The sequence below is a fragment of the Mirounga leonina genome, unplaced genomic scaffold, assembly GCF_011800145.1.
Source record: "Mirounga leonina isolate KUSES-001 unplaced genomic scaffold, KU_Mleo_1.0 Mir_127, whole genome shotgun sequence".
Taxonomy (NCBI): Eukaryota; Metazoa; Chordata; class Mammalia; order Carnivora; family Phocidae; genus Mirounga; species Mirounga leonina.
The window spans coordinates 8,730,161-8,755,484 of record NW_023270316.1 but is presented as its reverse complement, the minus strand read 5'-3'; the positions used below and the strand labels follow the sequence as shown (position 1 = coordinate 8,755,484).

At 41.4% G+C, this 25,324-nt stretch overlaps 1 protein-coding gene across 1 annotated transcript; it reads right to left on the bottom strand.

The window, feature by feature from the left end:
* Positions 1-411: 411 nt before the first annotated feature.
* SLC10A2 (solute carrier family 10 member 2) lies at positions 412-18,323 on the bottom strand. The gene is made up of 6 exons (XM_035002930.1): positions 17,947-18,323; positions 11,467-11,585; positions 7,382-7,470; positions 5,894-6,069; positions 3,209-3,366; positions 412-539 (listed from the first exon to the last, which is right to left on the bottom strand). The coding sequence occupies exons 1-6, from the start codon at positions 18,321-18,323 to the stop codon at positions 412-414; spliced, it is 1,047 nt and encodes a 348-aa protein (XP_034858821.1).
* Between the last annotated feature and the right edge of the window lie 7,001 nt (positions 18,324-25,324).

Genomic DNA, 25,324 nt, shown 5'->3' with positions numbered 1-25,324 from the left:
ATAAGTTGCAACATTTTCAAAGTAATAATTAATATGTCAGTGGAAGATGTTCATTTCAATCTTTTTACAATCATAAATACTGAAGAAAATCGATCAGTTTATAATAATAATAATAATAATTCATTGCATCTATATTAAGATATAAAAAGTCAGGTGCTCGTCTCTGGGTTATGAGGTTCTGGGTAAGAATCCGGTTCAGGATAACAAAGACAGTATATATATATATATAAATATTTGTCACATTAAGGATTTGGACCACCAGTCACTTGGTACCAAAACTAATGTATGGATTCAACTGGAATTTAAATTTTCACTTTAACTTTTTCCTGCCCAATATCCCATCAAAACAAACAAATCTTGTTATCACAGAAGCATGTACTTTAGAATTCTTCTCTTTTGTCCACTCGGTGTCTACCTTTCATCTGGTTGAAATCCTTCATTCACCTTATGGAGCGATGACTCAGAGACCGTTTCATTGTCTTTGCTCTCTGGCAATTCCACGTTGTTTTTTCCATAACATTTCTTGTATGCCACATACACTAGAAAGCAATACACAGGAGGTGAGTGGACTTTCATAACAATTAGCTGCAAGCTTGCTTTGGACAGTGATTACAATCCACGGCTCAAAATCGGCTTGCACTTTCTGTAGGCTGCAGGTTGCTTGGAGAAAGCAGAAGGCGTTCTTTAGTTCACAGCCAGCCACGGTGAGAGGGATGGCTGTGCTTCAGGAAGACCGGGCACACAACGGCAGGGGTGCTTGCTCACATGACTGCAGCAGGCATCAGCCCCGCAGGGGGTGCCCACCAAGAGTAGTAGCGGGCCCCTAATCTGTACCCACCGTGTCCCAGTCATTGAAGTCCTCAGTAAATACGATGCATGCCAAGGCACAGTGTCAAGGACCTTGGTCTAGTGCTCTCTGTTGGGGAGGACTTGGGCTGGAATAACACTTTGTCTCTCCCTGACTTCATTCCTTCCCACAAAGCAGGAGCCCTGGCTGATGTGTGATCAGCCTTCCTCTCTTCCGAGAGGCTGCTAGTCTCTGGGGGCAGCCATTTCTCAGCATCTTTGTGAGCTCAGCCCACCTGGGCAGACTTTCTGGCAAGGGGAGATGAGCAGTGTATGTACGTATATGCGTGTTATGTGCACATGTATGGGGCAGTGGAGAGGGATGAATCAGCCCATGGGGTCGCAATTTTGAGCCATACTTTCTACGTAAGTTTTATCTGTAATGAGTGCTATTTTGTTATCTACATATCTGATTTTTCTTCTACTTCTCAATTGGTTCCAAAGTCAATAGAGGGAGAGAAAGTATTATTTATTGGAACTTCACACTTAAAATAGGTATAGTCATATTGTCTATCTCAGAGGGGAGTTGTGAACATTAAATGAGGTAAAATAGTAAGGTGCCTAGTATGGCCCTGGGAAAGTAGTTACTGCTCAGGAAATGTTAGCTCTCAGGATACGCAGCTGAGAGACAGTGGCCGACTCCAAAGATCTTGATATGTCATGATCCATGTCTCTTTGTTGGTCCCTTTAGCAACATACTAATTTCAAAGCCACTGAGCTATTGAATCTATTGACTGGAGCTTGTGGTTAATTAAAATAGCCCAACAGTTTTATTATAAACTGTTTTCAACTGGGATTTCTTCAACACACACCACCTATTTTATTTAATCAAATTTTTTATTCTCCTCTTTCCCTCCTTCCCTTCCTCCCTCCCTACCTCCCTTCCTTCCTTCCTTCTGTCCTTCCTCTCTTCCTCCCTCTGTCCCTTCCCAGTCCTCCTTTCCTTGTTCCAAAAATATTTAGACTTCTAATCCCTTTACCAAAATGTTTCCAGGCATTGCATGTAATTAATAAAGATGACTTCCTCATCTGTATTCTTGCTGATAAAAATGTGGGAAAGCATAAGACCATACCAGTACCTGCCTTCCCATCATTCCTTCAGCTTATCTATGAGTCCCTTTTGAGTTAGTTATTCAACTAGTAAATTCACTTAATCGTTCTATCAACCAGTCTGTTTTCTCTGGCTTTCTAGTAGACATCACTAGCTAATTATTTGGAAAACTCTCAAGGTGTACCAAATTGGGTGTATGTCTGTCATACACGACAACAAGGTAATTAGGCCATGGACCCCTGTCTCCTGTGTGAGTGATAAATCAGTGGAAGAGTCTTATACAAGAAGGAAAACTTTGTTTTGACAATAGCGTTCTAGACAGTAATGCAGAGAAGGATCAGTGCCCACAGGCAAGTGCAATACCTATTGGAGCAAAGTACAAAAGGAAAACCAAACCCAAATAACACTGGACCTCCAGGCATTTTATAACTTACCATTCCCATTATTTGTGTCTTTCACCTTCACTATATAACCTCCCTTAAAAATCAACGAGCTTAAGACATCAGTCTTTATTTAGAAAAAAAAAAATAGAGTTTAAAAATAGAGTTTAAACATATCAGTCCTTGGAGAACAAAATGTAAGGAAAGCTTTAACTAGGTGAAGGCCAGCAGGTGGCAGGGGCTGAGGATCAGAGCTGATGCTACAGTAGAGGAAAATTAAAAATCAGGTTAGCTATCCCTAGGACTTGAAATAAGGAACGTGTTTGCTTTAACTGTTTCAATTACATGGATGTTACTTAGTATATGCACACATGCACATGCACATATGTCTGTCTTCCAGTATAACTTAGCCTGATAAATATCCCTTGTATACCACTGTTCTGGATAAATATCCTATATTTACAAAGCATAACAAGATGATGATCTGGAAAAAATGACCAGTTTGAGGTTCCTGAAAGCATGTAGAAAAACACACAATAAAATGGTCCTAACAGGTTAATATGCCTTCCTAATTACTGAGAAAAAGAAAGTTGGTGGAGAGAATCGACTTCTATTACTTTTTATTTAAAAATAACAAATATATAAAATACATAAATATAAAATATATGTAAATATATGTAAATATATAAAATATATAAAAATAAATAATCTTTACTAGAAACTTCTGATAAAATTGCAATCTTCTCATCAGCAGTTGGGAAGTCATGATAACATTATAGGTGGCTTTATCCACCCATTTATTTTACTGCCCGGAAAAGGGAATTTAATTTAACTTATATAATTCACCACCACAAAAAATGCCATCTTAGCAACTCGAGGATTTCTCAAAGAGGAACATTATCAGTGACATGTGATTAGCATTATTCCTTACTTCCTAAGAATATTGCTGCAAAGGCAAGCTGAAAGATGCTGTAGATGAGTGGGAAGGTAAACACGAGGTTGAGCTCCTCCTGGGTGAAGGAGAGCTGCACGATGGTGGAGCACAGCTGAGTGTTCTGCATCCCCGTTTCCAAAGCAACTGTCCGGCATCTACGAGACATGTTGAGAGGATTTATGCTTTTATTGTCAGTATTTTTTGCTTTGTTATTGTATAACATTGGAAGCAGATATAATGTGGGAGCGCCTGGGTGGCTCAGTCGGTTAAGTGTCTGACTCTTGATTTTGGCTCAGGTCATGATCTCAGGGTAATGAGATCGAGCCCCATAGGGCTCCGTGCTGGTTGTGGAGCCTGCTGAAGATTCTCTCTCCCTCTCCCTCTGCTCCTCCCCCTCTTCTCACTTCATGCATGTGCACATGAGCTCTCTCTCTCAAAAAAAAGCAGATATAATGAGAGCAAGCACATATATGTGTATATATTTATATCTGCTTTTAATGTATACATTTATTCAACATGTACTTTTACTTAAGCTACATAGATATATAACTTTAGTATGTATTATTATATACTACATAAGTGTTCTCTATATATACATAGATAAAATCTTGCCCTAGTTACCTTTTCTTCTTTTTAAAGATTTATCCTTCCATTAGAGAGACAGAGAGCGCGAGAGCTGGTGGGAGAGGGGCAGAGGGAGACGGAGACAAGCAGACTCCCCGTAGAGCAGGGAGCCCGATGTGGGCTCGATCCCAGGTCCCTGAGATCATGACCTGAACCAAAATCGAGAGTGGGATGCTTAACCGACTAAGCCACCCAGGCGCCCTCCCTAGTCACCTTTTATGATTGTTATGATAATGAGAAAAGGGATATAAACCTCTACAAAAGTTAAAAAGCATATGCAAACAAAACCACTGTTGTTACTGTTTTCTCATTAAAAAAAAATTTAGGGCGCCTGGGTGGCTCAGTTGGTTAAGCGACTGCCTTCAACTCAGGTCATGATCCTGGAGTCCCGGGATCGAGTCTCACATCAGGCTCCCTGCTCACTGGGGGGTCTGCTTCTCCCTCTGAGCCTCTTCCCTCTCGTGCTCTCTGTCTCACATTCTCTCTCTCTCAAATAAATAAATAAAATCTTTAAAAAAAAATTTAGAGATTATAACATTTGTTTTTGTCCAGAGAAACAAAGAACACCGACTAGCTTATTTGGCCCCTGAGCAGTAGAATAGCTCTATATGGGTGTGTCTATATATATTATATGTTCATGTATATCTTTATATATGTGTATATATATGTATATATGTGTGTATATGTATGTATATATCCTTATATATAAAGACAATATTTATGTCATAATCTGTATTAATAAGTAATATATTCAATATAAATGAAATTACATATTAAATAATACATATACATTTAAAGCAGATATTTATAAATAAAAAATGCAGATATGAAAAGAGCAGGATCATTTATGTTAGTGTTCCATAAATTCAAAGTGGGCTTATTTCACTCTTTTCAATTATGCCCTTGGTAACAGTGCAGAGCACAGAGCAGGGGCTGAGAAAACACTCAAGATAGAGTATTTGTTAGAGTTCCTTTATTTTTAAGTTGGATTTGTTTTTCTGACTAAATCTTGATAAAAAATCTGCCATGTAGGTGTTATTGCCCCCATTCTACAGGTGAGAAAAGTCAGAGGAAGAGTGAGCGCTTGTCCTGAGGTCCCAAGATCAGTAAGTGGTAGTTCTAGGTCGGCCTGACGACATGTAACTCCCAACTACCCGGTGCTGCTCATCTCTTTCCCAACCTCATACACACGCCAGTGCTGACACCTTCTTTTCTTTCTGCCCATGGATTCACAAGGGCTGGTAGGAGAGGAAAAGTTTCTACTCGGTACTAGACTCACACATGCTAACCCCAGTTCTACTATCAGTGCCTTGGAATGATGAGTCCATCCTGCTGCTGGCTGGAGGAGCCTTTGTGTGGGACAAGGCCAGCCTAAGTGCTCTTGCTGAAGTTATTCTGCTTAGAGAATGAGAATGGGAGACATTGGAAGGGCTCAATCTGCATTGTGTGGGGAATGGTCCCCAAGCATTTGAACAACAGAGAGGTGGTCAGTATTTTCTTTCTGGGGGGCTTGTATAATTCAGGAATGAATGAGTCTATATAATGACATATTCAGAAATGGGGTGAATGTTATTATAGGTGAAAGATTTTGAATTTGTTATCAGTATTCACAGTTGTTATGGGTTGAATTTTGTCCTCCCAAATGCACATGCTAAAGTCCTAATGCCCAGGACCTCAGAATGTGACCTTATTTGGAAATAGGGTCATCGTAAATATACTTAGTTAAGGTAAAGTGATTAGAGTAGGCCCTAATCCAATATGACTGGTGTCCTTATCATAAGGGGAAATTTGGACACAGAGACACTCATGGAAAAAAGACAACGTGAAAACAGCCATCTTCAAACCAAGGAGAGGTCTGGGTCCCCCTCACATCCCTCAGAAGGAACCATACTGCTGGCATGCTGATTTTTGGACTTCTAATTTCCAGAACTGTAAGACAATAGATTTCTGTTGCTTAAACCGCCCTGTTTGGGGTACTTCCCTACAGCAGCCCTAACAAGTGCATACTACAGCTATTATGGAAGAAAATTCCCAGCCTGATTTACCAAAGCACCATACCTGTGCCAGGGCTGACCAGATATTCTGGCCAGTAAAAACCCTAGAGAGTATCCGGCTAAAGGAAATAGTGTTCCTATGATCCACAGTTTGGGAGCGATGATCCAGGCACTCTGGTATAGGATTCCTCCAACAACAGCTACGAGCACGATAAGGATTATGCCCATGATGGATCCGATCTGGAAGGAAGACACAAGCAGACCCAACAGTTGTGATAGTGAAGTCACCGTGCTGTGTATTCCTCTCCCGATGACTGTGGTCAGCCCACCAGAAACTCTGGTGCTTGTCCTAGGTTCTCATTTTTAAGAAAATAGCAGGACCTCTAATGTCCACGCTCCATTAGCCTGAAGAAGATGTTCTAGCTTGCAAATTATCCTTGTTGGAGAGGAAAAAAACCCAATCAGCATGAACTGGAAGACCTGGCCTCCAGATCCAGTTCTTCCTGCTCTCCCTCCTTCGGTGAGTCACACAACTTCTCTTAGTTCTGCTTTCTTCATCTATAACTGAGGATAAAATCTTGCCCTAGACACCTTTCATGATGATGATAGTGAGAAAAAGGATATAAAACTCTACAAAAGTTAAAAAAGCATATGCAGGGCGCCTGGGTGGCTCAGTTGGTTAAGCGACTGCCTTCGGCTCAGGTCATGATCCTGGAGTCCCGGGATTGAGTCCTGCATGGGGCTCCCTGCTCTGCAGGGAGTCTGCTTCTCCCTCTGACCCTCCCCCCTCTCATGTGCTCTCTCTCATTCTCTCTCTCTCAAATAAATAAATAAAATCTTTAAAAAAAAAAAAGCGTATGCAAACAAAACCACTATTGTTACTGTTTTCTCCTTTTCACATTAAAAAAAATGGAGATTATAACTTTTTTTTGGGGGGGGGGTCCAGAGGAACAAAGAACACCAGCTAGCTTATTTTGTGTCCTGATCAGTGGGATGTATGTATGTCTACATCTATATCTATCTATATCTTTATCTGTATTAATGTCTGGATTTATATCCTCTGTGTCTTTCTATCCCACTTTTATCCATATCCATCTCACCTCACTAGAATACAGTTGGCAAAGGGGAATGAATGATTACCAATTACTAATGGGTACTAATATCTACCAGATGCCAGGTGCTGAACTGGCCATATGGATTCAGAGATAAGAAACATATGATCTATTTTCAAAAACAGCTCTCTAGGTCTATTTTATAATACAGACCCACAGAACAGAGATCAGAGCCAAGTGCTGTGGGAGTACAGGGTAGGGTAAAAGCAGGAGGCGGTGTTTGAGTTGGGTATCTCTAAGTAGGCATAGAATTCTGCCCTGTAGATGGGACTGGGGCACGTGTTCTAGAAGAGTGGACAGCATATCTAACAATGTCAAGTCCCCCTAGATGGAGGTTTATAATATAATGAGAAAACCAGTTTAGTAGCTGGAATAGACCTATTATTGGAACTCACACTGTGGAGCATTTGACTTTGCAACCTATGGCAAAGGACACTTACCTTAAGTATGATCTTGGCTTTTTGGGGCCATTTGTGATGAACAAACATTCCAATGGAAATAGGAACAACAAGAGCGACCAAAGATGTACCTAAATATGACAGAAGAGGCATTTCATCAGCAGAACACAGAGCACAGGAGAGAGGAAAACAAAAGAGTAAGCAGCTCGATAAAAGCTTGATCAGTCTCCCTTCTCGAATACACAAAACAGACTCAAGCAAAACAACAAAACTCTCCATCTTTACCCACTCCAGTAAATAATTTCGTATTACTGTCAGAGCATTGATAATATGGATGATATAAATCCTTTTTAGCGCTCTTTATACTGACACTTTTTGGTTTCAATTTGTCAGAATCTTGGCTTCTTTGGTCTTTGGATCTTTATATCCTAGGAAAAATACCTTTTTAAAGTCTGTGTGTATGTTTATGTTTGTGGGGGTACACACAGATATTTTCCATCTCCCTGTTACTTCCTAGTAGTAGAAATAAAACAAAAAGTTCAAAATTCTCCAGGCATTCCATGGGCTAATGACTTCTGGCTCAGACCAAGCTTGGTTATTCAAATCTAGAGCAGAGAGGTGAGAGAAGAGGTTGAAAAGCATGCTTTAAATTTTCTGTGAGATAATAAATATATTTGGCGACTTCTCAAGTAATTATAATTCTTTGCAAGAACGTGCTCACCCAGACAGATAAAAGAGTCATACTTCAATTTCCCTGTGTTAAATTTACTGCTGTTCCCATGACAGGTGGTTTGTTTCTCCATGTTACTTAACACTCATTGGTCCAATCACTGCTTTTATATAACATAGTGCCAACAACTTTGAACTTCTGATGGGCTGGTTCTTTTTCAAATATCCTTTTAAAGCAGTAGGAGCAAGTGGAATTGAATAATGAGATTTTGAGAGTGGTTTTTGCTTAGCATTGGACTAGATTCAATGAAGACTGGAAAATGGATTCTAGATTTCAGGGCTGTAAATATGAATTTAAAATGAACACAACAGTGATGAAAACATAATTTCTTCTGGTCCTCCTGGCGATATAAAGGTCAGCAGTTACTTTTTCCCAGAAATTACTCAAAGGGATAAGTCATGGACAGGAATATCTACAGCAGGAAAAAAAGAAAGATGGGAGGACAGGATGGGGAGAAAATGGTGGAACACAGGATATGGAAGAGTCGTTGATAGATGTGCTGGTGAGAGCCCCTAGAAAAATCCCCTTTGAGTATCCTTACATCCTGCTACTTTGGGAGGAGACTTCCTCCCCAGGGTGTCCAGAGTATTCCCTAAATTTTGTGAAGTTTCTAGGCCTTAAATTAAAACCATCTTGATACGCATTGATTGTAGTATGGTAGCTTAAGTCAGTGCAAATACTGCGCTTGGAATGGCAGTGTGGTTAGGCTTGGGTACTAGATATTTTAAATGTGTTGGCTCTGTGAAAGGAGTGACCTCCCTGCCCCCGCCCCCAACCATGGTCGGGCCCCTCATGCTAAGAGTCTTTATCTCCTCCAAGCGGCCCAAGGCTACAGGATAAGCATGCAAGCAGGACCACCTGCCCAAATTGTGTTTCCTCTCCTGACCAGATGAGGCCAGGGACAGTTTTTCCAGGACTAGAACTTGACCGGAAAAGACACTCTTTGCCCTCCCTCCTGCTCAGAGTGTGTGGCTCCCATCTGGAGAGGTGGGTTGGTGTGTCTCTTGACTCCCTAGTGGGGTAAAGATTCTCTTTCCTTCTCAGGGCTGTTTTCCCTCTTCCTTAAGTGCCTGTACCTCCCCTCCCCCCGCCCCCTCTCAAATGCCTGTCCAATTAGACCGGAAAGCATCTGCTTGTGGTTACACCATGTGAACCATAACTGGGCCTTAATCGAGTTCACAGAGCACGTATGGGAGGAAGGAAAGGTGGATAAAAGCGAGAGGCGGGCAGTCACGGGGTGGTCGTGGAGCCAGATCGACTCAGAGTGGAACCTTACAGACTGTGGGGATGATGCAAACTGTCCAGCCCCTCTGCACTCTGGTTTCCCCATTTGTGAAGTGGGTAGATTACATCTAGCTCACGCTGCTGCCATGGGAATTAGGTGATAAGGCAGGTGCATAGTTCATGGTGCTAGACACCCTCCAAGAGACAGCGGAGGTGGGGCAGGGACGGCCACCTGCTGCAGCTGTGTTCAGCGGTGCCAGCTCTGCGGCCGCCCTCCTCCACCCAGACGCCCCCATGGGAAGGGCTCAGCGAGAGTGTTGCCCCTTCAGAGCTAGGTGGGCATCGTGTGGAGCCTGGGCTTGGCAGTCCTGTCCACAGAGAGCATGAGCAGCCTGGGGGTGGGGGGGTGGGGACACGTCCAGCTCACGGCTCAGCTGGGACAGATTAAACCGTTACCTTGGGCCTTAACTTCCCCATCTAAAAAGTAGTGAGAACAACGTGTGAAGTAATTAGGTTGTTTGTTTTCTTAAAGGGCTGGACAAACCAACAGCAAGAAGGTTAGGTTGGAAAATAAGACTGGGCAAAATGGTGAATAAGCGGAGTTAAATCTTTGTTTTTCAAACTCATTAAAAAGTTTTTAATCTTCCTCCCTTTTTTTTTCTATTTTCTTTCTTTTTTGCCCTGACCTTTTTTTCTGATGACCTTTACCTCCACTGAGGTGCTAATTACTCTTTCTCATGTTCTTTTCCTTTCAAAATTTATTCACATTAAAGGATGTGCCGTAAGTCATTCATACTATAGTTCGAATTATTCGATATCGCCATGGAATGTTTTCCAGACAGGAATGAATTTCTAGAGGAGAATATTTTAAAAGCTTAAATTATTTTTTAAAACAATAAGTAACACAGAATTAAACTCCTTACTCAACAGGTTCTTTGAGAGACCTACAATGCACACCACGCAAGCAGTCTACATTGTTTGACTTGAAGATGCTCTCCCAGGGAGCAGACTGAGAGTTAAGGAGCCTGAGGCATAGCAGGTGATTAATTCTGCAGGGTCACCCTAAAACCTGTTTGCAGGAGATTTATATCTGGTATGAAGGAGTTCCCCAGATCACTAGAAGGGCCTTGTGCAGAGAAATCCCATATTGAGTATTTGTGTCGATACAAGTCGTCTCCGATTAGTGTTTTTAAAGTTTGCTCTAATTTAGTTGTGTAGACCCCAATCCCGTTTTTATCACAGAAAGAATCTTTTGTAGAAATGGGAAGGATTTTTAGATGCAGCTTCCCATGCTAACAGGAATTCCTTTACAAATATCCTTCTGAGTCATCGCTTAGCTTCATTTACACTAAGCTCCCTTCAGTGGACACCCACACCTCCTGAGGCAGCCTGTCAGCTGAATAATGACTATGCAGTGTGCCATGTACCTGGTAATATGTACTATCTCACCTGTATCTCATCTTTTATGACTACAGCTCTGTGGGAAATGCCTGGTTTGGGAAGGCCAGGAACTGTCTCATCTTACCCTTGATCCCATGTAACACAAACGACTTAATTTCCCGCTGTCATCTGTTGTCCCAGAAACAGAAAAACAGCCCCTTTGGGGGTGGGGGTGAACATCTGGGAGCAAAATGAGTGGAGATAGAGTCCTGACTCGCAGACTTGACTCCTAGGGCATGGTATAGAGACTGTGGAAGTAAATCACCTTCTGAATCAAGATGGGGCTCACAATCGAGTGTTATCTACAATATGTTTCCTCTGGTAGTTTCCCAGTGCAACACTCACGATTGCTTACTAGGTGCCCTAATTTTAAATCATTAGTGGAATTTTTTTTAATATTACTTCGATCTGAGGGTCTGGGAGCAAACTCACGTTCCCATGAACTAATAGTACTGTGGGTTGAGGAAAGGACAGAGTCTCTTGTGCCTCAGCAATCTTGGCTTCCTTTAAGTCAGCCCCTCTTCTGCTGATTTCAATGGAAGAAAAGCAAGTTTTCCCTTGGGGTCAAGGTTTGGCATTTAGATTCTGCCAACCTGCATTGAAACGCAGGTGTGACTTGTAATGAGATAAATATGCAAGAGGTAAATATGAGCTGGGTCTGAGCCTGGCCTGAAGATAAACAGAGAATAGGAGGGGGATATTCAGAACTCTAGCGGAGGGATGACTTACTTACCTATGTTATCAAAGGGAATGATGATCGTCCCAGAGTCGACCCACATTTTGGTATAGATAAAGAGGCACAGCGGCATCATTCCCAGGGCAAGCAGCGTGGAGCATGTCGTCATGCTGATGCTGAAAGGAAATGGGCAGGTTGATTCATCCACCTGGGCTTTCCAGGGGGAGAGCTTGCTTCATGGTGCAATTCGTGATTAGGAAGTCCTGCAAAAGACGTTCCGGCGGCAGCAGCATCTAGGCTGATGGAAGGACACAGACACGTGCCCATCTTTGTGCAGGTCCTGGCCTTGGGCAAAATGCTGAGATTGGGTTTGTTTTTCTACTTTGTCTTGGGTCGTTCCTCCCTCCCCATGGGTTCTCAAGGATCAGAGAAGATAGTTAATGCCTGTTTCAATTCATTATTTAAAAAGGTACAAGGTGCTTGGACACGCCACCCTGTGGACCTCCAATCAGAGAAGAGCAAACACATCTATACCAGCCAAAACTTTAGGGGCTATGCCGTGTCTGTCTGTACTGAGATGGGCCTCCCTGGGCCCTTGGGGGAGAGCACATGTCCAAGGGAGGGGACCTCAGTGTCTTTTTTGAAGGCAGACAGATTATTGCCCCAATGCCTGTGGCTTGAGAAAGAGGAAGCTGACTTAAAAAATGAATGAAAATATTCAAGCAGGCAGGGGGGCCTGGATTCTATTTCAGCTAAGAAATTTACCAAATGTGTGTTCAGAAGAACCAGGGTTTGGTACTGTTCCTCCTGAGAGCATCTGTGTTTTAGTGAGCAGACCTGGCTGGGTAAGTGGACTTTGGGTTTTGACGTGGAAGAAATTATACAGAATGGTGTTACTTTTAACAGTGTGACAGTGGACGGAAGAGAGGTTTTTGGGTAGTGGGTATTCGTGGTCCCGTTAAAGGAACATGTGTACAGAGGCACATTCTGCTCCTGGGGAACTGAGCTGTTAAATCTTTGGGCCAGACATTTAAGTCAGACACTGCCTGGGTTGGAAGCAAGTGTGGCCACTTATTACATAAGTACTACGTTCTTTGGGTAATTTACTTGACTTCCTTTTGCCAGTTTCCTTATCTGTGAAATGAAGATAAAATTGTTGCGACCTCATAGGCTGTGAGGACTAATGACCCAGTGAGTCCAGTACTTAGAATAATGCAAAGATCTTATTAAAAGTCAGTTGCTGTATTAGCCATCCAGCCATTGTGTGTGTGTGTGTGTGTGTGTGTGTTCTGGCATAATACAGAATCAGGAAACCGGAGAAATTTTTCTGAAAGGTCTTCCTCCAAAAGTAGCATTGGAGACTATCAGAGTAGTAATTTCTTAAAGGTATTATATGTGGACTTGAAAGAAAATGTGAAATTATTTATATCACCTGTGGCCCCACCTTCCTCCAGCTGCCCCCCACAAACATGAACAACCCACACTATACAGTGCTAAGGAAAACAGCTAGAGGTGAGAATTTCGTTTTAATATATCTAAGTGCAGTTTTGGCAGGAAAAAAAAAGGGTCAGGGCAGTAATGTTTATCAGGGGGCTTAACTTCCCTAGTAACCTTTTTTTTTTTTTTTTTTTTTAAACTGGGGATGACTTCACTTAAAATGTGTTTAAAGATTTTAGGAAAAAAATACTTAGTGGAGCTAAAATAGTATAACACCAACCAATGCTAGAGATGTATGTAAAACATTTCCAAGAAGTACCATCTATTATGGTGACAGGTTAACTTAATTTAGATACAAAAAAGGGATGCTAAGGCAGAATCCAAAACCAGAATAATACTTTTCATAAATAGTCCTACTTACAATTAAAATACTGGAGTTTGTAAACTCTCTCCCTTCCTTTGACATTCTCTTTTTTTATTTAAAAAATAGAATGGATTTAAGGTAATTGCCATAATGAAATCACTTTTATTTCAGTATGTCCGATGTACTTTCCAGAGTGGAGAGGACAGGAGGGGGGTGCACGAAGGGAGCAGTGTTCACTACCTGGATCGTTTAGCAAAGAGAAGACCAAGAGTTTTTCGTTTTAAACTATGAGAACAACGTTTAGAAGAAGTCTACTTATCTCTTTGTTTTTTCTTTCAAATTTCATTAGGAAAGCTTCAATTTTGAATTATTGCTAAGGCAATTTATGAAGTTGTGTCATGGTTTGAGTTTGGCAAGAGTAGTTTCTTGAAGACCATGAGGAAGGACAAGTCAGCAGTTGGGGAAGGGAATGGTCTAGCTTTAGTGGGCCACCTTGACTGTGAGGCTTTGCAGAAGTACAAGAGACTAGATGGCCTGGAAGTTGATGCCATTTGAACTAATATGAGAATAATATCAAACCACTCAAAATGAGATGAAAAACAATTCACAGGTAATAATTTTAGGGAGCAGTGTAGGGGAATAGGTTAGCAAAATAAAAAAAATCATTTTAAATGAATGAAATCTGGAATTTTATAAGAAGCATAGATGTCAACAATAGAAATACTACCATGAGTTTATATTGGAATGAGGAAAAACGTAAGAAAAGCAAAAAGTTCTCTTGTCTGCAATTTTTGGCTTTAGCTCTATTAACCACCAGGGATAACTGTTTTTTTTTTTTTTTTTTTAGAAATAAAAACAATAAATGAGAATTCAGTAAATGTTGAGGAATTTGGTGACATCAGTGATGAGGAATGCAAAGACTATCATATTAGAAGTGAAACACCAAATTTCAAAGATCAGGACAAAGTGTATACAGCTGGTGCTAGAAATTGGGGGTGTGGTAAGTGATAGAAACAATGTTGAACAGAGATTAAGAGTCTGGATAGGGATAAGTGGATAGGTCTGGGTCTGAATTCTGATTTTGACATATACTGCCTTTGTGACTTTGGTGAAGGTTATGAGCCTTAATTTTATCATCTGTCAAAGGCAGAAAATAATAGTACTGACCTTAAGAGGATTATCTTGAGGGTTAAATACCAATGTATGTGGAATACTGGTACTGTGTATGACTCCTAATAGTGCCTAGTCAATACTACCTAGTAAAATAAAAATAAATGTTACATGAGAGAAACAGAACTTGGTTACTTAGGGGGGAAAAACAAAAATACTGTTAGGTTAGTTCTTAGAGTAGAGAGGAACTGGGCATTTATGTGATTTAAATGGGAGAGATTGCTTCAAATTTGTGATAAGACAGAGGTTTGGGGATCTTAAACAACTGAAATAACCATGAAAATGGACCTGGAAGATGAAAAATGCAACAATGTTTAGCCAGAGAACAAAGGATGTGGAAGGAAAATCCAGAAACTATTAACACTAGAAAATAGTTAAGGGGAATGTAGCTAATAGATGGTAGTGAAGGAAATGGGGGAAGTGGAAGGAAGGATGCACAAACAAGTATTCCCCAAAGAAGAAGTCAAAGAAAGGAAAGTGAGAAGGAAACGTCCTTGCATGGTATGGCTGAGGTCTTTGCTAAGAAAGGAGGTTTGAAAACGGGGGATCTCTGGGAATACAGCAGACACAAAGGAGGCAGACCTCTCTGTGTCCCCGAACTATGGGTCCTGCCACAGTTGTCACCTTCATTTCTCCCAGAAACATTTTGTGCATAGGATACCCACAGCACAGCTAGACCAGGTGAAAATACCTGCACACTAATCAGATTCCTGCAACAATTTTCTAGGCTGGAGTGATCTGAGAAGGAGCTCAAATATCACCTGCTATATTTCAATGAGCAAGGTCTATAATTTTGTTAAGGAAAACTCTCTGCTTTGTTGTTTTTCACTAGAGATTGAAAAATGCAATGGCTTCCCAGGTTTAGAAGAAATGGTAGGGTGATGAGGGGGAGAGGGGGAGACAAAGGTGTGTGGGGAGACACTGGGCTGAGGGAGGGGACAGGGGGCCCTGGCGCGGGGGGAGGATGATTTAGTTTCTTGTCCCAGAAACCACATCCAGGAAAGTTGATGTAGATGGAGTAGTTCTGCTGGCATTGTGTGGTATGTGTTCGAGCAACTAGTAAGCAGTACAGATACTTGTTGGTATAAACAATCATATCTTGGCTGCCATTTCTGGAGTTCCAGTGGAAGTGGAGAAGGTTAAGTTCTTAGAGGACAGAATTGACTCCAGAAGAATGAAAGGGTTGGAAAACTTTCCCAATAGCTGAGGTGATAATCTCTTAATTTGCTTTAAAGAAATAACTCGAACAGTTTTCCTTTAACATATGTGATGCGTAATGTCATCATCTTACATAGTGGCCTAATTTAACTCCTTTCAATGATTATGAGCCATTGTGATAGGGGTTATTCCTCGCTACAATACAGCAATGTCCTCTGGGTGGTTGTGTTTACAGAGCTGTTGGGCTCTAGACTAAGTGATGCAGAGGCTGCTGGTCCGGTGAGTTGCCTTCTTTGTTTTGTAGGCATTTTGGGTCTTCTCTCTTGAGGCCAGGCTTTCTGGGCCACGTGCTGCTGTAAGACACAGGCCTGCCCCTCTGGTGCCTCGTTCCCTGCCCCCACTTCTTATTGTCATTCTTGGTGCTGGGAAATAGCCCAACAGAGCTCTAGGCTTAGGAGATCAAGAAGGTCCATGTAAGGAACATTTATGAGATCAAGCAGGATTTATTTGTGCTGTGTAGAGTCTTTTACTGGGTCTTGCTTGAATTCTGGATAGGTGGAATTGCTAACAAGGTGACTGCTGGACCGGAGAGCCGTTGGTGTTATTTTGTTATTACAAGACAAGGGGGATCTGTGGAGTACACACTTTCTGGAACGAAAATTAAAAATTTCAATGCCATATATCCCATTCGGGGATAATTCTGACTTGCTGAACGATTCATATATACTGATTCAGCTGGATGTTTTCTACCAAGGTTTCAAATTCTACTTTGGTTCTTATTTTTTAATATTTTTATTTTTTACAGGAATTGTTGTATGAGGTAGATAGGATTACATAGTCATCTGTTTCAAGACAAATAAGATTTCCTTAAGGCCACAGAAAAATGTAAGTTGCAGCTTTTAGATTAAGGCCCTACAGTTTTAGCCTGCAGAAAGAAATCTGTTTCAACGGCCAAATAAGCATCACGCATACTTTTCCCATCTTACAAAATGATTACACATGTGGCATTATCTTGAGGTAGAAGACTCTTCCATTTTGCTGGAAAGTTACAAATATTATATAAAAGTTGTTCAGCAGATGTCAAAGTCCCATATTCAATTCAGGTCACTCCCCTTGGTGTAGTGGGTGCTGGCTTTGAGAATTGTCACCTCTGAGTGCTTATGTCTGGATCAAACTAAGTTGAAGTCTAAAAGGACCTTATTGCTATGTGGTGGTTCACAGATTAACTAAACCTGAACAATGCTTGCCATCCTTTGTTCATTATAGGACTTCCTTAGGGAAAAAATCCCTTACAAGGAGGATATGGTATTTCCTTAAGTGAAAAATATGTGAAGTGCAGACACATAGTTTGTATGGCTTTTCTAAAGCTTTGGGAGGATCAGCACCAGCTGAGATGAGATGGCAGGCTCCCAGTTGCTCGGTAGGCACCGGATCAACATGGAATACAGTTTTACATTTTGCAGTGGTTACATCTCTATACCTTAAGCTTCTCTCTTCTGAGTATAGTAGCTGGTGATTAACAGAGCTGATTGCCTCCTGTATAGTATTTAATAAGCACTCGTTACATTAACACCTGGAGGCTTTGCAGAAATGCATACCTTTCCCAGGAAATGAGGAATTGTCAGGTAAGGAAAAAGACATTTTTCTATTCAACTTAAAGCATTAAAATTCTCAGTCTCATCACATTAATGCTTCGTCTTATTTCCATTAATTTTTTTTCCCTCAGTGCTAGTTCAGACTGGCACGGGATGAATTGTGCAAACATTGCAATTTAGATTACTCTGTGGGAAGCAGAGAAACCATTTTCTGTTTATAGTAAGGTAAGCATAATTAAAAAAAGCTGCTGTAGGTTTTTTTTCTTTTCCTTTTGATGCCAGTAGAAGTGAAGCAAATGTACAAATTCTTCTTTAGGCTTGTTCGGGAAAAAGCTTGTTCAAAGAACTGGCTATAGTTGTGGAGTTGACCATTGTCTCAGCACAGATTCTACTGTTTAATGAACAATTTGATTTCATGATTGCACTCAGAGCTTCTCATCATACAGAGAGAGGTTGGTTTGTTTTGTTCTTTTTTTTTCTGGTACCAACAAGGAAAACTTTCTCAGGTACACTTGTGGCTCGGAAAGAATTTCTTTTTTGAAAAACTTTGAATCTTTTCCCAAAGATAAATAGCAATTATCCAACTCCCTGTTAGCTGAGCGAGATTAAAAAGCGCAAATAAAAGTGTAACCCCCAAATTCCAGTAGCTAAGCAGTTGTACAGGAAGGCGAGTGAATCCATTTCTGAATCTTCTGTTTAATTCCTCAGTTGTACCCTAGATCAGTGGCAGATCAGATGGACATCACAGTAACACAGGCTTCTAAAAAGATTAATTCAATGTGATTGCAGTATGCAGAGGTTTAGATATCTTACCTCAAGTCCATGTCGCCATCGACCCAATAGGCCAAGATATTGGAGGCGGTTCCTCCGGGACAGCATCCCATGATGAGTACCACCACTCCTTGGATGGGGAGGATGTCAAAGACCACCGACAGGATGAATCCTGTGAGGGGCATGATTCCAAACTGACAGAGGAAGCCGACACATATGCCCCATGGCCGCTTTATGTGTCCTAGGAATTTCTTGATTTCCACATTGCATCCCATGGAGAACATCACCATAGCCAAGAGGATGGTCAGGACAGTGCTCAGTACCACACTGAGAATCTCATTGAAATTTTTCTTAGTTACCACACAGGATGAACCATCACAGACTGTTGCATTAGCCGAACAGCCCGTTGAGTTATTCATTGCTGGATTTGCTGCTCAGATGGCCACAGAAGTACCAGTCTTCTGCTCCTCTCTAGATTAATAATGCCTAATCCAACCACGGCCAACTTTTAAACCCTTCTTAAACATGTGTCACTTGGTCTTCTCTTTCAAAAGCCACCTGGGAGAGGCAATAAAAAACAATAAATGCTAGTAAGTCAGTTTTCAGAGGTAACATTACAACAGAGCACAAGTTATGAATCATACGAGTCCTGCCAAATTATTGGTCCGGTCAGAGAATTATAATTAATCATTTATTGGCATGATAATGAACCCCACCATAGAAAAAGACCTGTGTTAATGTTTAATGCTGGGAAGGTTTTTTAACTAATGTCAGTTAAGTGACACTTAGAAACAACTCAGAAAATGACAGAACATTGGAGGGTTAAGCCAGCACGTTGTTCCCTCACCTCTCTTTAAATAGGGAGGGCTTGGGTCCTGAAAAGTCAAGTGTCCTATGCCAAGTTAAATTGCAAAATAGTGTCAGGCTCTGAACTGGGACCCAGACCTCCAATTTCCTCCCCCAAATCATCTTCCTGCCATAACGATCGGTCTGCTCCTATTGGTCTATAGTGTTCATAAAGTATATGTAAGTTTGAGAAACATGTAGGGCCTCGTTGCAAACCTATGGGAGAGTAACATGCAGGAGGGTAGAATGTTTTCTATGTTGTCTGGTGGGAAGGGGGCTGACTAGCAGAGCCACCCTCAATTACACAAGCGATTATGTGTGTGTCACCATGGTAACAAAGTGCTGTTTTAGATAGAGACAATACAGTTATTTAGAGGGATGAACCTCAGAGAATTAGGTCAGAGTGACAGGAGCACTTTGTGCTTGGAATCAGGAATTGAAATCGGATTTTTTTTTTTTTTTTGGTGGGGGTGGTGGTTGGAGGTTCCAAGGGAGGTTGATTTTTGTAAATGTCAGATAGTCAACCTCATTATAGGTGGAAAACTGTACTCAGTGTTTAAGGAAGATAAAAAAAAAAAGGTAGAGGAGAGATTGTTCCTGTTCTCAGGAGTTTATAATCCAATTATTGAGTTAAGATGCGGCATAAGAATAAAATTGAGTATTTCGATCAGGATTCTCAGTTTATAGGATAAATTCTAATTTGTTGTTTACTTTAATCATGTTAAATTAAGTAGGATGAGCATGCCCATTTTACAGATGAGGACTTGAGGGTCAAGGAAATGAAGTGCTTTAGTCAAAGTTATACAGCTGATAACTGGACCCCGCAAAACTCAGTCTGGCTTAGTGAAAATTAGAAGTACCTTAGAACAAACTTCTCAAAACACACGAATCCTCCAGGGATCCTGTTACAGTGCAGATTCTAATTCTGGAAGTCTAGGGTGGGCCCCAGGATGTTTGCATTTCTGACAAGCTCAGAGTGACGGTGCCGATCCAGGGGACCACACTGTGAGTATCAAGGCCAGAGAATACCAATGTCAGGGTGACGACCATGGCACCGAAGCTGGTGGAAATTGAACTTCCTGGTTACAACCGAGAACAGCATTTACAGAGCAATTCAATATGGGGAATTACCTTTTCCGTACCTTGAGTAAACATGGGCTGTGAGCACCAAGTAGAGGAGTCAATTATGTCAGATGTTCCCCACCCCCCCGCCACTGGGGGCCTAGCAATGCTGTCCCTTTAATCTGGGATTGTGCTGCTGGGAAAACATGGTGCAATGTCCCTAAGGGGTGACAGGGATTCACCCTCATTGTTGGTGCAGCTCCTATCCAAGAAGTGCCCCTCTTTGGGGTCATGCTTCATGGCTGCCTTTGCTGGCATGGGTGGGTTGCCATTAGCTCTGCCTGGCTGCATGCCAGTTCCTGGGAAATCCTCCCGTCTCTGTCACTACCCTTTCTGCTCCCACCACTAAATGATTAGCTAAGTAATTCCCATAAGGGCTCCCCTGCCACTCCCACACATGGAATGACTTTGCCCTGCCCTGCCTGCCCCCTGCAAGCATCTTCTGGGACTGACCTCTGGCCCACTTCTTGGCTCTGGTGCCAGGCAGCTGAGGGCAGAGGAGCTGAACGCCCCCCCGCCCCCCCGCCCCCCCCCCCCCCCCCCCCCGCCTCCGCTGCACCGTGGCACTTGTCAGCTCGGGCTCTTTCCGCGAAGCCCGGGCGAGGCCGCCTGCAACTGCAGTGGTGATGGAGTTTCAAAGCACCTGCCCTGCTTTAACCTCAGCCATGACCCAAGAAAGTCGGAGAGCTGGCCTAGGACCTACCCACAAACAGCCTCTTTCACTTCACTGGGTCTGATCTGCAAGGGGAAACTTGAGGCTTTCGGGCTGGCCGGTGATTTGGCTTGGTCCCAGGGTGGGCTTCCTGTTCCGGGCCCCGCTTGCTGCTGGCTGCCAGGTGAAATCTGTACTTAGCCTTTTGTCCACACTGCTGGAAGCAGAGGAGAGAAAGTGAAGAGACTAGAAAGTGGGTTCAGAACAAAGCTGTTCTCAAATTTCAGACGACTTGCTAAGGAGATTTGAGGCTCCCAGGGGCAGAACGCTTTGCATATAGACAACTTACAAATGAGCAGTCTGTTTGACTAGACAGAACGCTACAGTTCTGGTTAAAAAAAATGTGCCAATGCATTTCTAATTTTCACATTGTTTTTACATAAATTTGCACATTAGGCTCAAAGAGGCCTCATATTCGAGTATTGGAGTGATTCACAATTAATTAGTACCCTTAACTTCAGCTGCATTCAAATTCAGGCATCAGACCAGGACAAATGGAAAATATCTAAATATGTAAAAATCACTCTTTTTAATTACAATACAGAATCAGGGAACAGATGCACACCTGAGTGCACTGTCAGAGGCTGGGGCTTGATTTCCACTGTCATCCTCCTCAATCTTTTCTGCTCATTTTTTCCATGCCCCGAGCTCAGGTACAGACCATCTTTAAGAAACCAGCAGCCGATTCTTGCTTCTGGCCTCCTGGGTGGAGACACAGCACGTCATGGGTCCATTCGACTGCTCGGGCTTCCATTTGGTGTCTGTGGATCACATTGGAGTAGTAAAGGTTTAATAATAGCTTTCCAAACAAAGTGTTTGCCCTGAAGATCACATGTGAAAGGCAAGCTTTCTGTTTCCTATTGTGGCTCTATTCCGATCAACAGTCATTTGGGATTTGAGTGATTCTGTTGAACAGTTCCCTCTGGCTGAGATGAACTCCCTCACTCCTCTCTCCCGTTCCTTCTTGAACGCTGAACAGTGGAGTCTCCACTGACCGTCTTGGAGGCAAAAATACCCTGGCGAGAATAGACCAGGACCAGACTAGCTGTTCATTCATCGAGTGGGATCAAGGGCTCCACCACTGTGCACCTGTTGTACGTCAATCATGTCAGAAGGCTCGTGTTCAATGGCACTTTGTAAAACAAAGTTCAGGGTAATAATCTCTTTAATAAAACCTATGTCGTCCCCAACAGCAACAGTGGGATTCTGGTAAGAGATCTCTCCAAGTGGCAGGACGGCTGATTAAGCAGATGAAGCAACAGTGGGATATGCCCTTTGGTCGTGTTTCCTTGCTCAGATTTTATCCCTTTGGTTCCCCTTCGAGGACCATACCTTCACAGCCTCTTCACCATCTCTGTGTACTGTACCTCCTTTCAAACTTCCAGCTCGAGGGAAAACTAAAACAAACAAACAAAAACGGAGAGACAACCTTTCCTTGTTTTCCTCCACACTTCTGAGACAGGTTGAGCTTTTCAAAGGGAACTTTAGTAAAGACAAAGAGAGCAGAAAAAAAATTAACAAAAGGCAGGAGAGCCTCTAATGAGCAAGTTGTCTGGACTTTTGAGAATGCAAGCCCAGTGCCGAGGCTGGGGAGAGATGGCGACTGAGGTAGGAAAGGTGATCAAGGGCAGATTCTCAAGATAATTTGAGTGATGTGTGGAGGAATTTGGATTTCCTCCTGCATAGGGTATTTGAGCATGGCAATGGAATTGAGGAGCAGAATTGGATTTGAGATGCTAATTAAAATTAAAAACAGAGAAAGCTTGATAACTAGATGCCTTATTAAGACAGGAGTCAAAGATAAATTTAAATATCAAGTTGGGGTAAAAAGGATTAAGGCCAGTCCTTTCTTTTCTTTTCTTATTTTGGTACATGTTGAATATGAGCTACTTTTGGGACATTTGGGGTAGAGCTAACTCATTAAGGAAGTAAGTAATTTATCTTGTAAATTTCACTTTATAATTTTTACAACTGATAAATATTTATTACAAAAATTTTACTTAATGCAAAGAGGTTCGAAGACAGAAGTAAAAAGTCCAGATGATTGGACATTTTGTTAATATTAAGTGAGCGTCAGTCCAAATGTGTCCCTTTGCAGATAAATGAAGGGAATGAAAAGGTCTTTCTGTCAGCATAAGGAGACAAGCTGATGACATTGGCATCACGTCTGCATGCTCTGGTAAAAATTAGATGTATTAAAATTATTGTATATGAATTTAGCAGAAAAATATCAAATAAAGGAATGATATAGCTTCAGATAAATATTGAGAGGGTATTATGGAAAGCATAAGATGTTGAATGCATTTAAAAACATATATTGAATTTTTTGCAATGTTAACTCCTTAGCATTTAAGGGAGGAAAATGGACATTCTCACATTTCTTTCCTGCCTGCCTTCCAGTTTCCAAATTGTATGATTTCATAGATGTTGAGCACCTACTCTGAGCCAGAAACTGTTTTAGGTGTTTGGGATACATCTGTGAATAAAATGGACAGATACTTGCTTTTGTGGAACTTACAGTGTAGTCAGGGGGAGACAGGAAATAAATAATGAAGGCAAATATGATAATAATTTAGGGAATACAAAGTAAGCAGAAATAGAAAAACAAGGGTGGGAAAGACCAAGTGTGTCACGTGCCGGAATGAGAGAAGAAAGTTGGAGTCCAGTCATTCATTAGAAAGGCAAGGTGGGAGAGGGTAAGTGGAGGCAGTCAGGTGTCTGGGGTAACCATTCTAGGTAGAGGAAAGCTAGAGTGAATCCCTAAGGAATGCCTGGCAGGAATCCCTAAGGAATGCCAGGAGGCTGGGGTTGGAATGGAGTTGATGAAGAGCAGAGCAATGGCATTAGAGGAAAGAAAGTATACAGGATGGAAGGCCTGATCACATAGATCCCCTATAGGCCGTTAGGGGGAGGTTGGCTGATACCCAAAGTGAAATGGGAGCCACTATTAGTTAGTGTTCTTTTTCTCATTGCAATCATTATAATATTTACGTTCTGCTTTGTAACTATAATCTTCAAAGATGTTTAGTCTTTTAGAATGAATTTAGTGCTTAAATATCAATCCTGCTATGTTAGTGTTTCAGTTTTCTAATGCTGTGTAATGAAATCCCCCAGAGTTTAGTGATTTAAAACAACTGTGATATTATTTCCCATGGTTCTCTGGGCTGACCAGACCTTCTCAGATGGCTCACTCACGAGCTGGCAGTCCATGTTGGCTGGTGGCCGGAAGCTCAGCTGGGGCCGGCCACTGGAACAATTACATGTTGCCTCTCTCCAGGTGGCTAAGGCTTCTCACAGCTCCCTTCCAGATCATCCTGAAGATTGCCAGGCCTTAAAGGCTGAGCCTAGATCTGGCACAGTACCATTTCCACTGAAGATTCCAGGTGGAAGGAAAAAAACTCCCAACTTTCTTTGCAGAAAATGAAAAAAAAAGTTGTAGCCAGTTTTAATTCACCACAGGTGACTTCTCTATTTTTTTGAGTTCTCTTATGTTTTTTTCTTAACTTTAATTTTAATTTTTGATTCTGTGTATTCTACTGACTAGTTTTATCTAGAAAGACTTTAGGAGTTTGCATTCCTGTGCTTTCTTATTTATGAATGTGGGTTTTTTGTTTTTTGTTTTTTTGTTTTTGCCTTCCTTTTGGAAGGTAAATATTCTTATTTAACATTACTTCTTAGATCTTTATGGACATTACTATATTGTCTTCTGGTACTGAACATTGCCATAGGGAAGTGTCAGACTAGATTATTTTTTTCTTCAGTTTTTTTTTTTTTTTTCCCCCTGCCTGAATACTTGAAGAATCTATTCTTTGACTTTGAAGTTCAGGAATCCAATCAGAATGTGACTCTGGGTTGGTCATACTATATTGACATGTCTTAGAACACTATATACTCTGTGTGTTTAGATTCAAATACTCCTTTTTGATTAGGAAGTTTTCTTATATTTTATCTCTGGATACTTTCTCTGTTTCATATGTTAGCTTTTATATTTAAGGAAATATCAATTATTTAATTTGGAATAACTATGTTGATCCTCCCTTTCTGTTATCCTCTAATTTTTAAAAATATTTTCCTTGTTTCTTTTCCTTTATGGTGATTATCTCCAGTCTTTTATATATCTGTTTGATTCCTTGTCATTTCCAAATTACTTTTTACCATGGAAATGATATACTTGTCCTTAAATTGTTTACTTAGTTCTGGAAGGTCCATTGTCATCATGGTCTGCATTTTTAACGTTTAATCTGTTAAATTTTATTTCATTGAATTTATTTTTAGTTATTCTAAAGTGGGAAGTGCTCACACTGAACGTTCTTCTGTTCTTTGAGTTAGATTTTCTTCCAGATTAGATTCTTTATGTATGTCTTGCATGCACTGTTCTTCTCCTTTCTCTTCTTTTCTTTTCCTTTTCTCCTATACTTTCTGGTCTTCTTTCTTCCTCTCATCAACACTCTTAACATTTTCATGTGCAATAAATTCTGTTTACTTTTCAGATTTTGCTAAATATCTTTGCCAGAATTTATTCCACCTACTGAGGAAAGTGTATTCTACGCTTGAACTGTGGATTGTTCTCCAGCATATTTAGAGTATATATACTAAAATGCACATACTGACACAGCCCCAAGTGGTTCACATCCTCATATTCACTTCTTTCTCTTGATTAAAAAAGTCTGGGGGCACCTGGGTGGCTCAGTCAGTTAAGCGTCTGCCTTCTGCTCAGGTCATGATCCTGTGGTCCTAGGA